The 20884-nt window shown below is 37.1% G+C and overlaps 1 protein-coding gene across 1 annotated transcript in view; it reads left to right on the top strand.

Moving 5' to 3' along the window:
* LOC148831826 (XK-related protein 4-like) overlaps positions 1–20407 on the top strand; it is an 87047-nt gene extending 66640 nt beyond the window's left edge. Inside the window, exons 2-3 of the mRNA XM_088919082.1 lie at positions 18848–19047; positions 20025–20407. Coding sequence (XP_088775208.1) covers positions 18848–19047; positions 20025–20407 — 583 coding nt within the window. The remainder of the gene's footprint in view (positions 1–18847; positions 19048–20024) is intronic.
* Positions 20408–20884: the final 477 nt, after the last annotated feature.

Raw genomic sequence — 20884 nt, 5'->3', positions numbered from 1 at the left:
TGTTTATTGGTTTCTGAATCCTAGATGTCTCAGCATATCCCAGCTCATTCCACATGTGCTCAATGGGGATGAATTAGGGTATCTACGGCCTTACTGTCACATTCTTTTCTGGCAAGAAACTTGCTGTTACTCAAGCAGCAGGATAGTGTGCCTTATCCCTGATGGCTTGTTATCATATCAGGATGAACTCACAGGATTGACAGCAAGTGAGGTGCTAAGATTTGTTCAAGTAGTGCCCTGCCATTAGGTTGTTTTCTGTGTTCTAGGTTTGTCTAAGTTTTTCTTTCTTGATTTTCCACATGCTTGGCATGCGGCAATCAATAGGTTGAAGAGGTTAAGAATTAGGCAACAGAATGCAGAGTGCAGAGTGGGGTGAATGTTCAAACTGGGGTGATGTAATTAGTGGAAGACCACAAGGATCTCTTCTTGGAAAGCACATGTTGCTGTCAATCTTTATAAGGGACGTTCTGCAACTCAACGCTCGTGCCTACACCATCACACTTGGACCTCCCAATTCACTGGGCTGTTGCCCAGAACAATTAGCACATTGTAATGTAGTTCTGCAGTACATTTGCTGACTCCATCACTCAGTCAGGGTGATTTACACAATTCATTCGCTGCTTCAGAGACCTCGGCTTCACTGCTAGAAAGTCCATTTGAGGCGATCTAGTCTACACTTCAACATATGAATGGTATAAAGGCACTGTTCACTCAATGGGTGAAGCATGTAGCTTCTTTTCTATTGTTTTCTTAGATTTTCACCAGGCTTGTTTTTCAATGTGTTCAACAGGTTAAGAATTGGTTAACAGAAAGCAGAGAGTACAGATAAGTGGTGAATGAGTGAACTAGGGTGATCTACAGTAATTAGTGGAGTACCACAGGAACCTCTTCCTGGAGCACTGCTCTTTTTATATCAATGAACCAGTTCCCAGTGTAGGTACTGTAGGCAACTATTCAAATTTACAGATTACAGCAGATTCTGAGGACTAGCAAACATTATAAGAAGAAATAGAAGAAGAAGAAAAAGAAGCAAGTAAAAAGCAAACAGAATTTAAAATATTTAGATAATTCACCCCATTATATCTGTGCAATCACCTCTCTAACTAATAAGTTGATTTGGAAAATTGGCAACAGTCAAAGCAGAACATGTATAAATATAGTGATATGTTTTATTAAATAATCAGTATGTACTATATTTCTATGGACAGACTTTTGCATGAATTGGCCCTCGAGTGTGGCAGAACGAGTACAGACACTCTCCTTAATGTAGGTTTAGTTTGTGATCATGGGTTCGAGCCTGGGTCATGCCACTAGCCAAGTTTGACTGTGATTCCCCATGTAGTGACAGTTGGCTGTGCACTGCTGAGTGTACAGTGGGAATGATTGGCCAGGAAACTGTTAGCTCTCAGGCCTCCTGGAGGATGCAGGCATGTAGTGCTGTTTGTGTGGGACATGTTTCTCCTCCAGTTGGTACTTAACCTAGTACAGGGCTGAGTAGCCTGTGATGTACAGTATTAAAAGAATTGGCTGAATTGTGGTTGGGTCGGAGGAGACGGCCTACATAATCTCATTATCTACTCTGCGCAGTTGTGGGAAACATAGCTATAACCAAGCCCTGATAAAATACACAACTGGCTATTTCAAATTGAGTATGACACAAAATTATTGGCAATTCTATTATTTTAAACAAAGTGTCTGATGTTTGAAGGTTTTTTATAATGATAATCTACAGTATATACTATATAGAAAATGTTGAGAGTATCTCCGTGATAAATATGATCTCTGGGTTAAGGGTTATAATGTTCAGTTTTAAATTTTAAATGTGATCTTAATTCACAACCTCTTATTACTGCTTAAATTGCCAATCAGACTCTTTTAAGAATGCAGAACTTGAATTGACATTTCACTTGACAATGTTTTCATTTGAAAGGCATTTCTGGAATTCCAGCTACTGGTTTATGATGTAAATTGCTGAACATTGAATTACTTTTCTTTGTAACTATGCCTATGCAAATTAAAAGCAGACACCATGTGAGAGTTATTGCTTCATTTTAGATTGATTTTTCCAGTTATGAATATACCGTGCAAGGACAATGTCTATTTTTTCATGTAAAAAATATAGCGTATTTGAAGCACACAAAATCTGCTTTCAATTTTCCTTTTCATTTTGACTAAAAATAAACACCATTTTTCACATCTTTTAGCTAAAGCAAGGCTAACATTTTAAATGTTGCTACATTAATCTACACTAAAAGGAAAAATGTAAAACATTTCAATCTACTCTGCTCTTTGTGTTTACACTTTTGGGAATGGTGATTGTGATAATGGTTAATATGTCACACCAAATATGTAAGGAGTTTTGATGCCATATAAAATATTTGCCCAGTATAAAACATTTTTTTCCCATAATTTTCATTCATTTACATTCCCATACAGTACATACTAAATCTCTGCATTTTGGTATTGATTCCTTTGTTTCATTGCCATTGATCAAGTGGTTTTATTTATAATAGTATAATTTATAATAATTATTATGCTTGTTTAATCTTTATTTAGTTTATAGACAAAATGTAGAATAAACACTTAATAGGAACAATTTTCAAACATGTACCATAGTCTCTTATTTATTTAGTGACACCTGCACCTTTTGAAATACAGAACATCTACTGTAGGTTAGTCTGTGTCTGGTGGAATTTCCAGCTGTGATATTAATTAATGGCTCTGGGTATTTGTGCTTTACTACATAGACACCTGTCATTTGGTACAAGTCCACAGTCTCCTGTGGAGATGATGATGGATATTTTGGATGCAAAACCTGCAAATTGCTTAATTTTACAGAGCATGTATTTTAAGTCCGATGTTTTATTAGTTTCTGAGTTACAATGTTCTTTATCATTAGTAAGTGTGTGTGCTCCATCTCTGTCATTGAAAGATACCTTAAAATATATCATTCCTAATCATTTTAAAATGTCATGTTCCTTAAGGGACCATTTTAGAATCATTTTCCATCTTGCACATCTCACACTATGCTGGCATCTTTTTTCCCCACACATAAAGTTTGTATTTCAGCCTGGATTCAACGGAATGTGACAGACCTAACTACTGTGAATCTAAAATTGTGTCAGTGACAAGAAATTGAAGGACTGCACAATACTGAGTAAATGGCAGTTGACAGTGACAAAGAAACAATAAGCTTCCTTGAGCTCCTCTATCTTGTGGTGGAATCCGTTAAGAGCTCATTCCATTCTATTCATACACAGTCCATACAAAAAAAAAAGTAAATTTCAGTAAAAGTTACACAAATCCTATTAGTATAGAAAAGCAAGGACTCAAGCATTTATTCAGATGAAGAATCAGTGGGGATGCTGCCTCCATAATAAGATTAATTCACTGTCAGGAATTACAATTACAGAATAGAAGAGCTTGATGGTGGGCCTCATGTATCACATTAAAGTTTAAGCACTGTATAAGCCCTTATGGGGATTTTCCTCTTTGAACATTAAACCCTGTAATGAAAAGGACCAGGCTACACAAGGTCATCTTTATCGTCTTGTCAAGATTAGGAAACAACTGCTTTTGCATTAGTCTGCAAAAGCAGATATTTTTCCTGACTGTTTTAAAATGAGATGTCGTTAGCATAAAAGAAACAGATCAGTGACTTCTTTCAATGCTTTCCTGTATGGTTAGTAACACAACCCTTTTCTGATCGTGAGATTTTGATACCATGCATATACAGTATTCATCAACTATGCCAAGCAATACTGTCTTCAAAATAAGATCCTAAAAGTAATGTAAAGCCTATTAGAACAACAGACTGGGGCAAATAAAATCTGGAATAGGCATGATCTTCCACTAATCTGCTATTGTATAAGGTCATGCTTCATATGAATATTTAATTCTGTCAGGCTCATATGAATATTTAATTTAATCACCCTGCTTCCTGACTGAACAGGCACTTCCTTCTTCTTTGGTTATATATAGGAGACATTTCATTTTCTCATGTTATACTACCAACCCATACAAATAAAGGGATATCTGTCAATAGAATAATGTTACAAAGGTTTCAAATAACCACAAGTTGTTTGGTGTGGGAACTTGTTTTAATAAAAATCACACTACTTTTTCTATACCTTTGGATATCATTTGCAGTGTATGACAATACTGAATACAACTTTAGCAGGCCTACTGGCTTAGCGTTGGCTGTCTGACCATTTGGGTCATATGTATGACTCCACATGCTTCAGAAGAACTCCACGGGGACTAGTGTCAGGTGCTGGGACTCCAACAGATACAGGAAGAGATAAGGGGTAGCAGTAAGACTTGTTATTACACTAAGAATAAAGTGTTCATAAACATTTTTATATTTTTTCTGTTGTCTTGAATGGACAAAAACACTGGCACAGCTGTGCACATCCACAGATTCCAGGCCTTAAAAATGTGAAGACATCAAGCCCTCTGACAGGGGGCATGCCCTCCCTCTGAAACAATCTAGGATGTCATCAGCTGGGTCCATCTTTGACATCTACAGTGATGTGGTGCCCAGCACCTCTCAGTCTGCTACACAAAGAGGGGATATCTGGACTGGGATCTTAACTGGGGGTCACTGGTCAGTCATCCAAAAGATGACTGCAGGTTGGAGAAGACCACTACACCTGATGACAGCATAACCAATATCTGTGATTACCAGACTTTAAAAGTTATCACCTAACCATAAAATGTGCTCATTCTCTCACTTGAGACCTGGCAACCTGACAACCATGTGTCTGAGGCCACCATTGTCCAAGCTTCAAGAAACACCAGAGAGAAACTTTCTGAGAGAAATCTTGCAACTTGCAAACCCGTTGTAATATTGGTAAAATATTAAAATATCCGGACTTATTGTCAACAAGCCTGAGTAACGGTATATTTACTGTAGTAGTCGCATTTTATCTCCCCAGTTTTGTCAGTCATTGCACAGACTTTGTGCACCAACTGTTGAAAAGCTGCCTAAGATTGTATCTACTGTAAGTGGATGCAAGGAAATGCAAGAAAATCTTAGCATGACAATGGCAATGAACGTTATTCTTTTCCCTGTGCCACAGGCCAGCAGAATAAGACTGGACACAGCAGCAATGAACTCAGCCCAGGCCTGTCTCTCCACACCATGTTGTTGGATACCTTAAGAGCCCTTCATTAGAAATCATGAAATAAACCGCTATTCCAAACATGTATGATAAAGTTTTGTTCACAAATGTAACTTGATATTGACTTGTTGTCAAGTATACGAATATAAAATGATATAAAATGAATATAAATGATAAAATCAATGCAATCCCTGAGTGAATGATCAGCCACTTGTATCAAGACAGATTGACTCACATATATATTATTATAACTCTACTTGGTTTGTTTCATACATTTTGCTGTTGTATTAACAAACTGCATTTTGTCTAGTTTGAATCCAATTTCTAATTGTTCCAGTAAATTCAAACCATCACATCACTACAAATGGTACCAAAGACATCCACTGAACTAGCCAGCAAGTAAGAAACTCACAGTCACTGACTCCCAGGTATATAGTACAAGCCCCAAATCACCCTTTGGCTGTTGTGTTTGGCTAAATGGCCACAAGTGTGAATGGCCCTTTTAAGGACAATGGTACTGAATTACTACGTATTTGTTTGTCATTCTATTCATAGTCAACCTTCAGATTTATGTGCAAAGCATTGCATTGTTTCAGTTTGTCATCCATCTGTTATATAAAAATAAGAATCTAGGCCATTTCTCCTGTTAGGATGTTTATCACGTCTAGGAGCTTGCTGTACAATGTTTTTTATGTGGTTTTAGTTAAATACTGTTTTTCACTGCCTAGTTTTATGGAACTATGATATGATTACCCCTAGCTACCTCTGCCAAATAGGGACTCATTATTATAGCATTCATTTAATACCTGGAGATGAGTTAATGCTGCACACTACCTTGGTATATTAAATAGATGCACCTTTAGGTTCAAGTCCATGTAAGGAATTTCCCGAGTCACATTTTCTTCTGCATTTTTTTCAGTTGAGGTGGGCTTTGCAGTCAACTTAAGAGAGTACAAGCAAAAACGTTCCATGTTTGGCTCATCTTTCAAAAGCTTCACCTTTCTAAAAAAAACACTGTTGCCCACATTAAATCAAAGAAGCTGTTAATGTGGATAATGATAATGCAGAGAAATAATATGTTTTTTCTGTTAAATAAATCCATAGTATATTTTCCTCTTTATAGTATAATATTCTTTTAGTTAATGCCAGTCTGCACAGCAAAGAATACGTCATTAGCCTCAACCTGGTTAGTTTTATAGGTCAGCTGTTTTCTGAAATTGGCAGCTATCTCAGAAAACTATTGGTCCCATATGAATTGACATTATCTGATCAATTGAGAGAACTCCGGTTCTTGAAAACCGAAGAGTACTTACAATTTAGTCCAAGCTGATCTGTATATCAACTAATTTATCAAATCACCTGTTTAATTCACCACACTGGAATAGTTCCATAACTTTAGAAATTGATGATTTAATGATGACCTACAGAACCTGGTGGATTGGGACTCTCTGGGACCAGGGAGGGAGATCCCCTCTTTATAGAATAATGGAAAGGCATGCGCTTTGATTACAGACACAAACATAATGCTATCAACACCAGCACCATTTCCACTACTGCTAATATGAATACTAACAAACAGTAGCAGTATAGTATTTGTATGCTGCGTATGTTTAATTCCTCACAGTGATTAATTTTATTTTAATAAATAACATCCAATACACAACTTCCAGTATTTGGTATAAAAATAACAAACAAAAGTCTGTTTATACCTTAATTTGAGGATTAAAAATGTACTTGCTAAGAAAAATGAGAAATTACTAAATATTATAATTTAGTAACTTTACCCTTACCTTATTCTGTTTGTCATTCTTTTACCTTCTAAATTTCCCTCTGTCGAACATAGTTTGGATTTATATGCCATTGAATTGTTTAAGTTTGTAATACATAAAACAATTTTATGCCATTAAGTTATTGATTTTTGTAATACAAAAAAGCAGGTGCATTGTTTTTCTCATTAAAAGGATTAAATTATACATACGCAATCCTTAACTGCTATTTTGATTTTGTTCATTAAAAAACATAAGACTGAACAGCAAGGCACTGTTTTAAGCAAATGAATTGCATATAAAATGTTTTGTAGTGTGAAGTGGAAATTAAGTAGAGCCCTAAGCTACAGAAACACTAATTGGGCTCCATTTTTAATGTTGGTAGCTTGCCTAAATACATTCTCTTCTAATGTTGTAGAACTTCTTAACAGTTTAAAGTTGTTCAAATACCCTTAGGTTGGAGCGATATATCCTATATTTTTTTGGGGGACTTTTGGGTTGTTGTCTGGAAAATCAATAAGGTGTGTATCTTTGTGTCATTTTATTTCTAAATAGTGTAGTTTCAATTCCAAATATTGCTATACTTACTTGACTGCACAGATATGTACAATATGGATCCAAATACAAAGTTCACTTTAATTTAGCATTAATAAGGTGCTTTGCTGAAGAGCATGTTGACGTCAGGTGTCTGAATGCGTTAACTTGTGGAGATTTGAAGCTGAGAAAATGTTGGGGTTACCAGCTGAAGAAAGATATACAGTAAGATGTGAAAAAACTGATTTCTTTCTGCACAAAGACTTGTTTTGGTACAAGACATTCCATGCTTAAGCACTTTTGAGTTATGGCAGGGACAGGAGTTAACTGATAAGAGAAGTGCGAGCTAGAGACTCCCGAACCGTGGGAAGGAGAGACCAGCCATTCAAAGTGTTCAAGGTCTGGAGAATGTCCGATCACAGGTGACCTCCCACCATTATCATAGTAACAATTTGCGTCAGAAATGGCTGAAATTTGCTGTTTAAACTGGAGCTTTACAACAATTCTCTGAACAATTCTTTGATCTTATTGTTCCTTGCATGCAATAAACTCGGTTGTTTAAATTTCATCTCGGGATCCAGAACTTGTTAGTCTGCTACAACACCAGCCATGCCTATAAAGGTATATTATGGTGCACTATGTTAACACTTGAAGAGTTTTTTTTTACCTCTTTAAAACTAAATTGGTGATTTACAAGGTCATGGTGAATTGTCATCACATTTTTAAGGATACAAATTGTGAACATGACAAGTTACTAGTAACATCATTGGAAAAAATGCATCATTACCTTTTATATTTCTTTCATCACTGTGTGGTTCAGATCTGTCCCTGAAAATCTGACAAAGCAGAAATGTTATTCTGGCATTCTGTTATTCTGATGCCCACTGCTTTGTCTGCACTTCAGCAAAATACTGAAACTTGCTTTCTTTTGGGGCAGCTGTTCTGACAACTTGGCTTTAAATGTGTTGTTGTTTAGTTTTTGTCTGGGAAGGATCATAACTACAGTACTTTAAATACTTATCCTGATCTTGTCATGTTCCTGAAGTTTCTCTTCATCCTAAATACTTTAAATAGAAATTTAAATATTTTTTACAGCTACTTTCCCTGATGAAAACACAATATTGATGAAGATAATCAACTTATTATATTACCCTAATATACTGATTGACATAACCCAATAAACAGGATTAAAATAACAAACGTAGAGCAAACATACAGCAAATAAACATAGTTACTTTTGTAAGTTTATTTTTAACACATAGTAGTGTGAACAATTAATATTTTCATATACTAATAGTTGAAAATTAAAATGATTTCCACCCACTTTTATGTTTTAAATGATCTATGCACCTAAAAAGAAAGTTGAAACACAAAATGTAATAATGTTTTGTATATTCAACATGTGAACTACAGTAATAATAGGTGAAATATCTTTGTTACCAAAAGAAAAGATTTTTTTTATATCAGCAAGATTGTTTTCTCTCAAAAGTAACAATTTTAGAAATGAATTTTGACATATTATCATTAATGAATGTCTCTCTGGATTAATTTTATATTAAGATCAAAACCAGAAAACCAGAGAGTTTAGATTGCTGATCCGTTAACTAATCCAGTGTCCTTATAAGAAAGATGTTGTATTGAGTTGTTGCATCTCAAGAGGTAATTTAACAATGTTAAATGAAAAAAAAGTGAATGCAGTATGATTCAATATAATACTCTTTGTATGATGTCCCAGATTCTTTTATTTTGGTATCTCTTGTGGTCAGGTTTGATTGTGTCCCATGACCAACTAAACTATGTGTCCAGAGTTGGCTGATGCGTCCAATCTAGGATAGACAAGAGTCTGGTGCTATATGGAACTCATAAGAGAAGTTTTGGAGGAAGGGTACTGTAGATCCTAGTCTCTCACCCTAATCTCACACAAAGGACTTCCTATCTTGCATCTTTCTCTCACCCCAATAGTGAGGGAAAGGAGGGGGTTTGGGCTGCCTATTCTCTTGGATTCCCTAAACTAGGAGAGTCACGCCCAAAACATCATACATTGTTTCTCGCCTCTCTCACACATTCATTAGGATCCAACCAAAGTACAGAACTGGACATAGTAATAATGAAGGTGGGCAGCTGCGTCAGCAGGCATAGGCTGCAAAGGAACAAGTAATAGGTTTATTCCATGCTGAAAAGAGAAGAACAGCACTTTCTTCTTTTCAGCATGGAATAAACCTAGTACTTGTCCCTTTGCATAATAATAATAAGAATAATTCCTCACACTTACTTTTCTGGACACTCCAATCCAATCAACGCGTTTTACAGGTAATTGGGACTCCCCTCCACCACCACCAATGTACAGCATCCACCAGCATCTACTCTCACCACACACCAGCTCTCAGTTGGGAGGAGAATAGAGTGATGGAGCCAGTTCATAGATGGGGTTATTAGAAGGCCATGACTGGTGAACACTAATGTGCCAGGACACCAGGGTAACACCCATAGGGATTTCTAATGACCACAGAGAGTGAGGACCTCAGTTTTATGTCTCATCCAGAGGACAACGCTTTTTTTTCTAATTCCCCGTGACTAGACTGGGGAATTAGAACCTATGCAGACCCCAGGGTGAGCACCCCCTACTGGCCTCTCCACTACCTCTTCCAGCAGCAACCTTAGTTTTTCCCAGCAGGTCTCCCATCCAGGTACTGACCAGGCTCACATCTGCTGAGCTTCAGTGGGTTGCAGGGTGATGTAGCTGCTGGCTCTATCTCACCTCTCTCACACACTCATTACAATGTAACCAAACTACAGAACTGGACATGTGTTTCTGAATTGTTTGGGTGGTGCTGGGCTGTCATCAACCTTTTGTTTAATCAGTGTCATGTTGCATAAGATTTATATATGCATCTTGTAACCAGGGGGTTCCTTTTAAATGTATGTCATTCAGCATGTCTTTGATGTGTTGTTTTGTCAGTAAACCTAGACATTATTAATTGGGGCCTTTTGATTGACACAGTAAAGATGTAAAGGTGAACAAACATCATTAATATTTCATAGTGTGATTGATGCAAGCTTGACTTTTATTTAACAGTGATGAAATATTTTCAGGGAAATCTAATATTAATCTCATTAGTTTTTATGTTTGAATGCATGAAGGTATATTTGACTAATTTTCCAATGTAGACTACATTAGTGTCATACTGTAACTGGAGGTATATTTTTTTACACTTTGCTCTCTTTATCCATGATTTGTAAAAAAATAAAATAAACTTGTTTTCCAAGGGGAAAAGGTTTGACTTATAGTAATCTAAAAAACAAAAAGGTTCACATTTACATATTTTTTTACAATATTGAGATGAGATATTAAATGACACATAACTTTAAGTTGTGTTATTTTTTAAATTAAAGATGTCTTCTTTTTCAACTTAAACTGGTTAGGTCTCAGAGGAGAAAATTCTGTCTGAGAAGTCTTTGTCTTTGCCCGATATCTTCTCTGGTACAATAAGTGAATTTTATATTTGATATTTTTATTGATATTTTTGTCCTAATTTTCCTGAGAAATGGTAATGGAAGGTCCAATACATTTCCTTGGGCTGCAAAGCAAGACAAAAAATTCAGTGTAAACAAGGTTTTAAATTAGAGTTTTCAATGTGTTTTGTACAGTAAATACCACCCTTTCAAGTTAGATTATGTTAAAAACATGCAGTTGTGATGAGTTCACTGGTGTTAATTAGCTCTCCTCCAGTCACAGCACTACACGGAAATATCTTATGACATTCTCATTCTGCTTTTTTGTGGATATAATATCTATATAATGGCTGCCTTTGACTTGATGTGTGAAAAAATGGAAAGAGAAATCAGTAGTAGGATTAGATGAAAGTTAATATTCTTACCTATATTTGCTTACTAAACTTAAGTACAGGTGCAATTACTGAAGAGATACAATTTCACATTGATTTTTGCAAAAAGACAAGATAGCATTAGATATGATGACAACAATATCAATACAAAAGGCAGTCACTATTCAAAGGAATGTTTGCTGTAATTTAGGGATTTATTACTTAATAAAAAAATTAAGGTAGCATGGAGGTTATGTGTATATTATGTACTATGTGCTGGTGGATTATGTGCACAGCGTAATTAGCTTTTTTCTCAAAAGCCTAAAACACAGATGTCCCAAATCTCCCAGCGCCTCCAGGCATTCCCCTATTGTTTTTTCACATTTCAGCCATTGTAGATATTCAACCATTTTCTTACTGGTTTAACCAATATAAGGCCACGGACAAGCAGAAGCCTATCCTGGCAAGTAACAAGTACAACGTAGGGTGAAAGGAACACCAGTCCAGCGCAGGACACATATACATACACACACCAGCACCAGTTTACCCAGAAGCCAATGAACCTACATTACCAGCATGTTTCTGAACTCTGGAAAACTGGAGCACCCAGAGAGACACATGTGAACATGGAGAGATCGTATTCACTCCATGCAGACAGCAGCTCGGGAATTGACAGACAAACGTTATATTGTCTCATATAAACCCTGTTACGACTGTGACCAATCACAAGTAGAATTAAGAAAAGCTCCAAAGCTGTTCAAAACAATTGTCAACAGGGATGGTCATTTGGTTGAAGCATTGCCACTCAACGAAGAAGAGAACATTCCTGCCCCGAAGTAATGGTACGACTAGCATGAAGAGAGCTTTTTTTTAGAAAAGAATGTTAATTTGCTTTGTGTTTGCGGTTTCTTAAGTTGACCTGTGTCACAGATCCTTGCGGAATTAAAAGATCTGACTGAGTTTCTCCGACAATCTGACTGGATGACCGTCATCTCTAGCTTGTAAATTTCTCATAAACCGTTCCCTGCTCTTGCGTCTTTCTCAGATGTCGTTGCACCCGTCACTTTACAGGTCTTCAACCTAACGTCGATGACAAGTGCTATCTGGCTTTACTCAGTTTATGTGCGAGGAGATCCTCTCTCCCGCAGTGTTAACAATCTCCATAATTCCTCGTGAGAGCTGGGTGGCATTCTTTCATTCTCTGGCGTGAATGCACTGTTCAGGGCACCCTGCTCCACCATTCACCTCTCAAGCGTCTTTTCTTCATCACAGGTGTTAAAAACAAGTGTATACTACTGTGCTTTTCATGGCTTATGAATATGAATGAAAACAATGAAAACCTCTGTTTAATGAGTTTCTTTCAATATCAGTGTTACTGTGTGTGGTTTGAAAATGATTTGTTGACGGATACAATATCTACTGAGTGCTGATTCGGCAAGAACTTCACACATTCTTAATGTCTTGTTAATTTTAAAGTGGTGTAAGTGATCTCTTCATAATTAGCAATAATACTGTCTTCATTATCAAGCCTTTCTGTAAGGGATATGCTACAGTACATTCAGTTTGGCCTGAGTTTGGGATTTTAAAACATGTGACTTAAGTTTCAAAAGATGTGACTGAGCATCTCATATGCTTTTTTCAGCTATAGAGAGAAGTACCTGTATGCACTGTACTTTAACAAAACTTGTACTGTAATTTGATTTTGCTGAGACCCTTCAAATGTAAAAAAAATACTTGCTTGTAAACAGTAAAATGTTAAAGCATTCTAAAGACACGAAAGGGAAAGGTTTTATTAAACTCGTCAGTCTAAAGACTTATGCTGTATTAACAAATAATATATTAAACATAACATTCACAGAAACAAGCTTAGCACTACATCATTACTTATAAATATTAAGAGACTTGTGTTTTGCATAGATTGAGGTGAAGGTCTTACAAACGTTGACAGTTTATATTTATGAAAATGGTAACTGGCTCTCGTTTTCATATGTTAAAAGGAAAGTACTGTGTAACTACATTGCATTTACAGTATCCTGTCCTTTTTTAAACAAATCTTATAACACTTTTGGCTGACTGCCATACGCATATCTCATATTGTTTTAGGTTTATTAAAAGAATTATAATTACATTAGATAAGTGACACTTCCAAATCTAGCCCTTAACACATTCTGTATGTCAACTCATTATAGTCTGGTTCCTACCATGACAGCCCTGGCCTCCTCACTGCTTCATACTTTATTGTTATGAATTCTGCTGTGGCTGCATTGTGCGCTCAGCAGACTATTCACACAACAGTATGTGTCTGTTCTTGTTCTTCTTTACATGCTTCTTGCGTGTGCCTTGTCTCACCTTCAAAGGGTCAGGATTCAACCTTACTTTTGATGTGCACAGTTATTTTCTCCATTAGAATCACAGCTACTGTAGTCTTCCCAAAATAATCCAGCCTGTTTTGCACTTTTCTGTTGGTGATGTTATTTAAACCAAATACATATAATTGTTGGCCTCTTGTAAGCTAATGTTATTTACATCAGTGGGGATAGCATAATTATTCAATAATGTATAACGTTTGTTTTCAGAAAGTAATAAAACAGAGCACAAAGAGTATGTGATATTGTTATAAGAGTTTAGAGTCTAAAGTATCAAAGGGCCAGACAGAGTGGGGAGGACAGTGGAAAAATCTGACAAAGGCCTTCGTCTATCAGTGGAGGATTTAGGGGTACCCGTTCATAGTCAACAAGCTGTTTAATCCACATAGGGACAATTAAGAAATGCAAGTTAACCTATGCAGCGTGTCTTTGAAAAGTGGAGGAAACTGTAATACCCAACGACCAAAAAACATGCAAAGAGGGAAAGAACATGCAAACTCCAATCACAATCAAACCCAGTACCCAAGAGCTGTAACTACTGTGCCGCCCTCAGCTAAACATTATATATATATATTAATGTTACAACAAACCCTGTTTGTTTTTTCAATTATCTCAATGAAATTACAGTACTGTATATTCATTTGAATGTTTATTGGTTGATGGTCACAAACTGGGAGTAGTGGGTGTCAGAGATGGAGAATGGTTTATACCAGTACAATTCTCACACCACACGTCCTACCTCTTCTACTGCATGACCTCTAATTGATCTGATAATATTGATTGATAATATTTGCTTTGTATTCTCTCAACTGTTAGTTTCTGATATACTGTACATGAACATTTTTGATATTTGTGTTCAGATACGTGTATAAAAAGTATTATTTGAATCTCCATATATTTTCACAGATTTATATTTCTCTTTTTCGGAAAACACTGAGCTTGAAGAAGCTTTTTCTGAAAAAAGGGTAAGGTGTGTATGTTAACAACTCTCTAGCAACATGAGGAAGCAATAAAAACATGGAATGGGTTAAAATATGGAAAGTGTAGAATTTACAGTACCTCAAGGAGTGTTCAAATTGTACAAGTTACAGTACCTGTAAAACCTCATTCAGAATATTGTGTACAATTTTTGTCAGTACTTTACAGAAAATATATTGTCAGAATGTGCTTTTAAAACTGAGAATAGAAGAAACTTCTTTAGACAAAGTGTTGTGGAATTATGGTTAAAGTTACTTTGTTATGTTATAAGAAACAGTTATAATATCCTCATATCACTTAGCTGTTTGCAAGCAAAGGAGCTACTGTAAACAGCCTCCTGTTATTTATACTATTTTTATATTTTCTTAAATATTTTCACACACAAGACACACAAGAACTTGAATTGCTTCAATTAATATGTGAATTAGTCCCTCTGCATATTTTCTTACTATCGATTAATCTAATAATATCTAGAACTGTATATACATATATTGGCATTTAATGTGTTTTTGAATTTGTTACTTAACACAATGCATACTAAACCCTGTGAATTCTGTACTTGCCAGCCAGAAAACTAGAAAACTATAGTGGGCAATAAAAAAAATAAAGTTAATCTGCAGGATTTTTGCAAAAATTACTTGCTTGAGAATACTGCTAATACCCAAAATAGAAGGTAGATATACTGTATGTAAACAAGTAAGCTATAATGCATTATTGGGAATTCCCAATTATTTTGAATATTAAATGAATGCTTGTCATTAAGCCCCATGAGAATGACATGGTTCCATTTTATCTTTTAATTATGTGTTCCAACCTTCAACATAAAACAGCACGCAGAAAAAGTAAGCTTTCATGATGCTTTCCTCATGATGATTCCTCACATCTCAGTGTGGTGCTGTGAATATATATATATATTTAGCATTCACGTAAAAATGAATGTGATGTTTGACAGTGGGGGTGGGCTGTAACCTCAAAGCTCTGTTTACTTTTTAATGTTAATACATATAAAATAATCATAGTGAAGCATTTAAATTAGGTCTTGCTGGCATAAATGTGTTCAATATTTTCATAAAATGTCAGTGTTGCCATGAGTAACTTACAGGCTATAGATATTGGTATTGGTTAGAAGTCCTGAATTAATCCATCCATTTTGCTTTATCCAATACAACCAACGAGCACAAGGTGAGAAACTCTCTGGACAGGAAGCCAGTCCATCAGGCAGGAACATACACACTCACAGCAGTTTTCCCAGAAGCCGATTGACCTACTGTACCAGTATGTTTTTTGGAGTGTGGGAGGAAACTGGAGCACACAGAGGAAACTCATGCAAAGACATGGAGAACACAAACACCCTGCACAAGATGGCACCCCAGGTCCAGAATTCAACCCAGGACCCCAACTTTCCAGTCCCTGAAAATGTGAGGCAACCCCATAGCATATACAGTATCTCTCACCACCACACCTGTTAGTAGAGATGGTTGACTAGTTGATTAAATATGTTGGGTTTGCAAAACATTGCACTATTACTACTAATAACAGCAATCCTTACACTTATATAGTGCTTTTCTAGACACTCTACTGAAAGCGCTTTACAGGTAATGGGGACTCCCCTCCGCCACCACCAATGTGTAGCCCCACCTGGATGATTTGACGGCAGTCTGTGTGCCAGCATGCTGAGCACACATCTGCGGTCACTGGGGAGGAGAACAGAGTAAAGAAGCCAATGGATTATTAGGAGGCCATGATTGATAAATCAGAGGGAAATCTGGCCAGGACACAGGGTAACACCCCTAATTATTTCAAGAAAGGCCCTGGGATTTTTAAATACCACAGAGAGTCAGAACATCGGTTTTTGTCTAATCTGAAAGATGGTGCCTTTTTTACAGTGTAGTGTCTCCATCACTACTGCACTTACAGTTCAAATCTTGTCTCATCTGCTGACATATTCAACAGATATTTGCAGTATCATTTAAGTGCTTTATTACAAACTCCAAGATGGGTCTGTTTTAATGAGCTGATTCATGGCCAGTGCCTCCCATCTTAGCCATTGAGCTAAGTAGTTAGCCATTGCAGTTCTTCCAAGGTCACTGGTGGCCTCAAAGTGCAATCTCTTACCAGTTATGTCCTTGTCTATAGCCTGGGTGCTTAGTTTGGAGGTACAACCTGATCCCCGGCAGTGTTTGAGTAGTACAATACAGCTTCCATTTCTTAATGATCATCTATACAGTTCCCAGCGGAATATTCCATGTCTTTGAAAGTGTTTTATACTCTTCTCCTAATTTGTGCCTTTCTACAGCTTTACCCCTGAGTTGTTTTGAAAGCTCCTTGGTCCTCCTTCATGGTTGAATCTTTACATGAAATTCACTGTCTGAGGGACTTTAAAGAGATCTAACCACTGTCCACTAATATCCACTATTGTTGCATACAGACAGAGGCCATTCATCTTAACTGCGCAACTCAAAGCAATTTTTTACCCCTGAACTAAATAAGGTCTACCATAGTAAGGAAGATAAAAACCAAAATATTTTAGTTCTTTTGTTTTTCTGTTGGTATTTGCTGGTATTTGACTTCTTTCACTCCTACAAGGGCTTAGTTTTGTGTTAAAATATTCACTTGAAAAAAAAGTATGTACTTCTTTTGCATTGCATGAATAAGGAAAACCGCTGAAAGGGGGGTGAATACTGTAGATACCAGTATCCACAGGTGCTATTTTTAACTCTGAAGCACAGACTTCCAGACTGCATTTTAATATAGCGAAGCTCTACAAAGACCTTTTAGACACAATTTAAGACTCTGGAGACATGTATAATGCATTGCATATGCATTTGCACAGACATGTACAGTATGTGTAAATGTATAAACTAATGTATACAAGTATAAAGAAATACTTTTTCCAAACAAAAATAGACAGATTGTGGAAGTCAGCAGAAGCAATATTGTTATTATTATTTGCTTAGTAGATGCCCTTTTCCACATCAACTTACTATTTATGTATGAAGCTTACATTAAGATAACAAAGAGGTCACGCTCTCTTTAGACCAGGGCTCCTCAACTCATTTAATCTTCTGGTTTTTGTTCCACATAGTTGGTCTAATTATTTACAGTTGCATAATTGTAATACTTCTAGCCAAGCTCATAGAGGAGGTATATGTAACTGTACCCATAATGAAGACTCTAAAAAAGATACTCAATGGGTGGCAGGAGTCTGGAACAAACTGCCAGCCATTTAATGGAAGCCAGTTAGTTCCCTTACAAACTCAAGACAAGAAGTGGCTGGAAGAGAACCTCCAATCAATAAGCTACTTAGAAAACAAATAAGCATGGCAAGTTAAATGGCCTGCTCTCCTTTCATTCTCATGTGCTGTGATTTCACTTGGTTTGAAAGAGAAGGTTTAGCAGAACGAAGGGATTGTGCTGGCGCTGGCGGAATCATTGTAATCCCCAATCTCTTGGTGCAAATAGATTGATTTGCTATTACTGCTGAAAGATAATCTACGTGGGCCTTTAGCTGGAAGTCAATATTGTCATCCAGTTGGAATTGGGGTCTGTTAATGCTGGCCAATGTGACTCTCAAGGCCAGCTTAAGCATCATTAGTTTACATTAAGTTAGAAGCTTTAAAAGATACACCTTGGGACACATAAATCCTAAACCTGCTTCATTGCACTGGTTGGCCTTAGAGAGAAGCTATCAGGTCATTTATTGGAGCATTTATACATTTCTAAGAGGTTCCCAGTTCTCTGTAGTGTGAAAGTATAAAAAATAATATTATACCAATAATTCTAAGATTCAGGGGGATATGGAGATAATTGTGGAGAAGCTGTACTGATGTACTGTGCATGGTTGTAATTTTGTACACCTTGGAATATTAATCACACAAAAATGTTAAATTGTGACTTTTCTGTACTGGGGAATGTCTTAAATGTGTAAGTGGCAGGTTCAGCACAGCATACAGCATCACCTCATTGATGATGCCAGTTTCTGAACCTGAAAGCCTGGAGTATTTTTTTCTGCTATAGATGCTGAAGATGCTATAGTATTGATAATTGTAATAGTGGCAAATTGTCAGTGGCTGCCAAGATAGAATAGTAATCTGTGTACACTTTAACTTGCAAAAATAGTTTGGTGTTGGAGTTTATTCTAGTTTATTACAAAATTGTTATTCTTAATAAATGTAGAAATTACATACAATGTGTATTACATAAAACTGTTGCAAGTACTGTATCATGTTGAGAAGGTCAATTTGTTTGTTTTGTAGGTATTTCCACACTATATACCTTGGCATACGGAGCCGTCGGAGTGGAGATCATGACCGGTGGCGCTTTTATTGGAAAATGGTGTACGAATATGCGGACGTCAGTATGCTGCATTTGTTGGCCACCTTTCTAGAGAGTGCTCCCCAGCTTGTTCTGCAGCTCTGCATCATCATCCAGACCCGCAGGTTACAGGCAATCCAAGGTAAGAATAATGTGTATCAGTTCTTCCAGAACAAATACACCTCAGCTTTCTTAAAGATCGATTTTCAATTATAATGCAGTGCTTTCCCCTATAAATAACTTTGGTTATTAACAGGGGAAAGATTGTGGTTTGTTTTAGTTGATTATACACATTATGCATTTTAAACAACCTACTGTACTTCACTGGGATTTGGAATGAACTCGATTGCTTATAATGATATAGAAAGGCATCAACACCAGACATGTTTCTTAAATGAACTCAGACAGTATTTCAGTAAGCACTCTTGTGGTATTTTTTTTGGTTAACCACAATGTTTCCTTAACAAATGTGAGATAGTCCCTAGGACCAAGTGACAGTAAGGCTCAAAGGAAGACCACAAAGACACTGACTAAATTGGTTGACTATATTTAATCTGGAATCAGAAATTGTAGTATTAATGGATTGGGACGTTGGACATGTTGATGGTACAGTACCTCCAGGAAGGTTAGAAAAGATCTGATACTATGTAAGCAAGTTATAAGTAGGTGCCCAAGCGTGTTACAGTAGGTTTCAGTTTGTTTCATTTTGTTTTTGTAAGTAACATAAAACCAGGAATCTTTCTGTACCTTTTATTCCCTAGGAGTAGAACAGGTTATATGCTAGGATATAAGCCAACACACAGTGTGCACTGCTGCTGAGCCAACGTGCATCTTTGGCGACTGCACCCACACACAGCATGCACCACTTCTCAGTCATGCTGCATCTCCAGCGACTGCACTCACACAGCATGCACCACTGCTCAGTCATGCTGCATCTCCAGCGACTGCACCCACACACAGCATGCACCACTGCTCAGTCATGCTGCATCTCCAATGACTGCACTCACACACAGCATGCACCACTGCTCAGTCATGCTGCATCTCCAGCAACTGCACCCACACACAGCATGCACCACTGCTCAGTCATGCTGCATCTCCAATGACTGCACTCACACACAGCATGCACCACTGCTCAGTCATGCTGCATCTCCAGCGACTGCTCGGTCATCCTGCATATCCGGCGACTGCACTCACACACAGCATGCACCACTGCTCAGTCATGCTGCATCTCCAGCGACTGCACTCACACACAGCACGCACCACTGCTCAGTCATGCTGCATCTCCAGCGACTGCACTCACGCACAGCACGCACCACTGCTCAGTCATGCTGCATCTCCAGCGACTGCACTCACACACAGCATGCACCACTGCTCAGTCATGCTGCATCTCCAGCGACTACACTCACACACAGCATGCACCACTGCTCAGTCATGCTGCATCTCCAGCGACTGCACTCACACACAGCATGCACCACTGCTCAGTCATGCTGCATCTCCGGTGACATACTATACAATTTTCAAATTAGATAATTGGAAAAATGAACAACCAGCCACAAATCTATCATAGTATCAATGTTTAAAAGAATTAGAAACCTTTCTATTATTTGGATAAACAGGCAGATAATTTGTTGTCACCTACATTTTCATGGGACAAATGACAGTCGAATTGTGTTCTAAAGAAAACAGTGTTGTGTATGTGAAAAATATAGAATCAGTTGTGACAGTGAAAGAGCAAAGACATATACATGGTGAATTTACTTTTCCTCTGTGGAAAATGAAAGATCCCGTTCAAAGCATGCTGTGAAGCTTTTATTTGTATTTAGCATAAACACAGCTCTTAAGTACAGTAGCTGCCTGTCACGCTGATGGGCACAGGTTGAATTACAATCTTGGGAATTCTGCCTTATAAAAAGGGAATTAATGCAGGTTAATGGAGCTCTCTACTTTCACTGTTACCAAAACGACTTCCTGATTCATTA

The sequence above is a fragment of the Atractosteus spatula genome, chromosome 6 (genome assembly GCF_055471065.1).
Source record: "Atractosteus spatula isolate fAtrSpa1 chromosome 6, fAtrSpa1.hap1, whole genome shotgun sequence".
NCBI lineage: Eukaryota > Metazoa > Chordata > Actinopteri > Semionotiformes > Lepisosteidae > Atractosteus > Atractosteus spatula.
The sequence above is the reverse complement of the archived record's forward strand: the minus strand, read 5'-3'. Positions and strand labels throughout refer to the sequence as shown.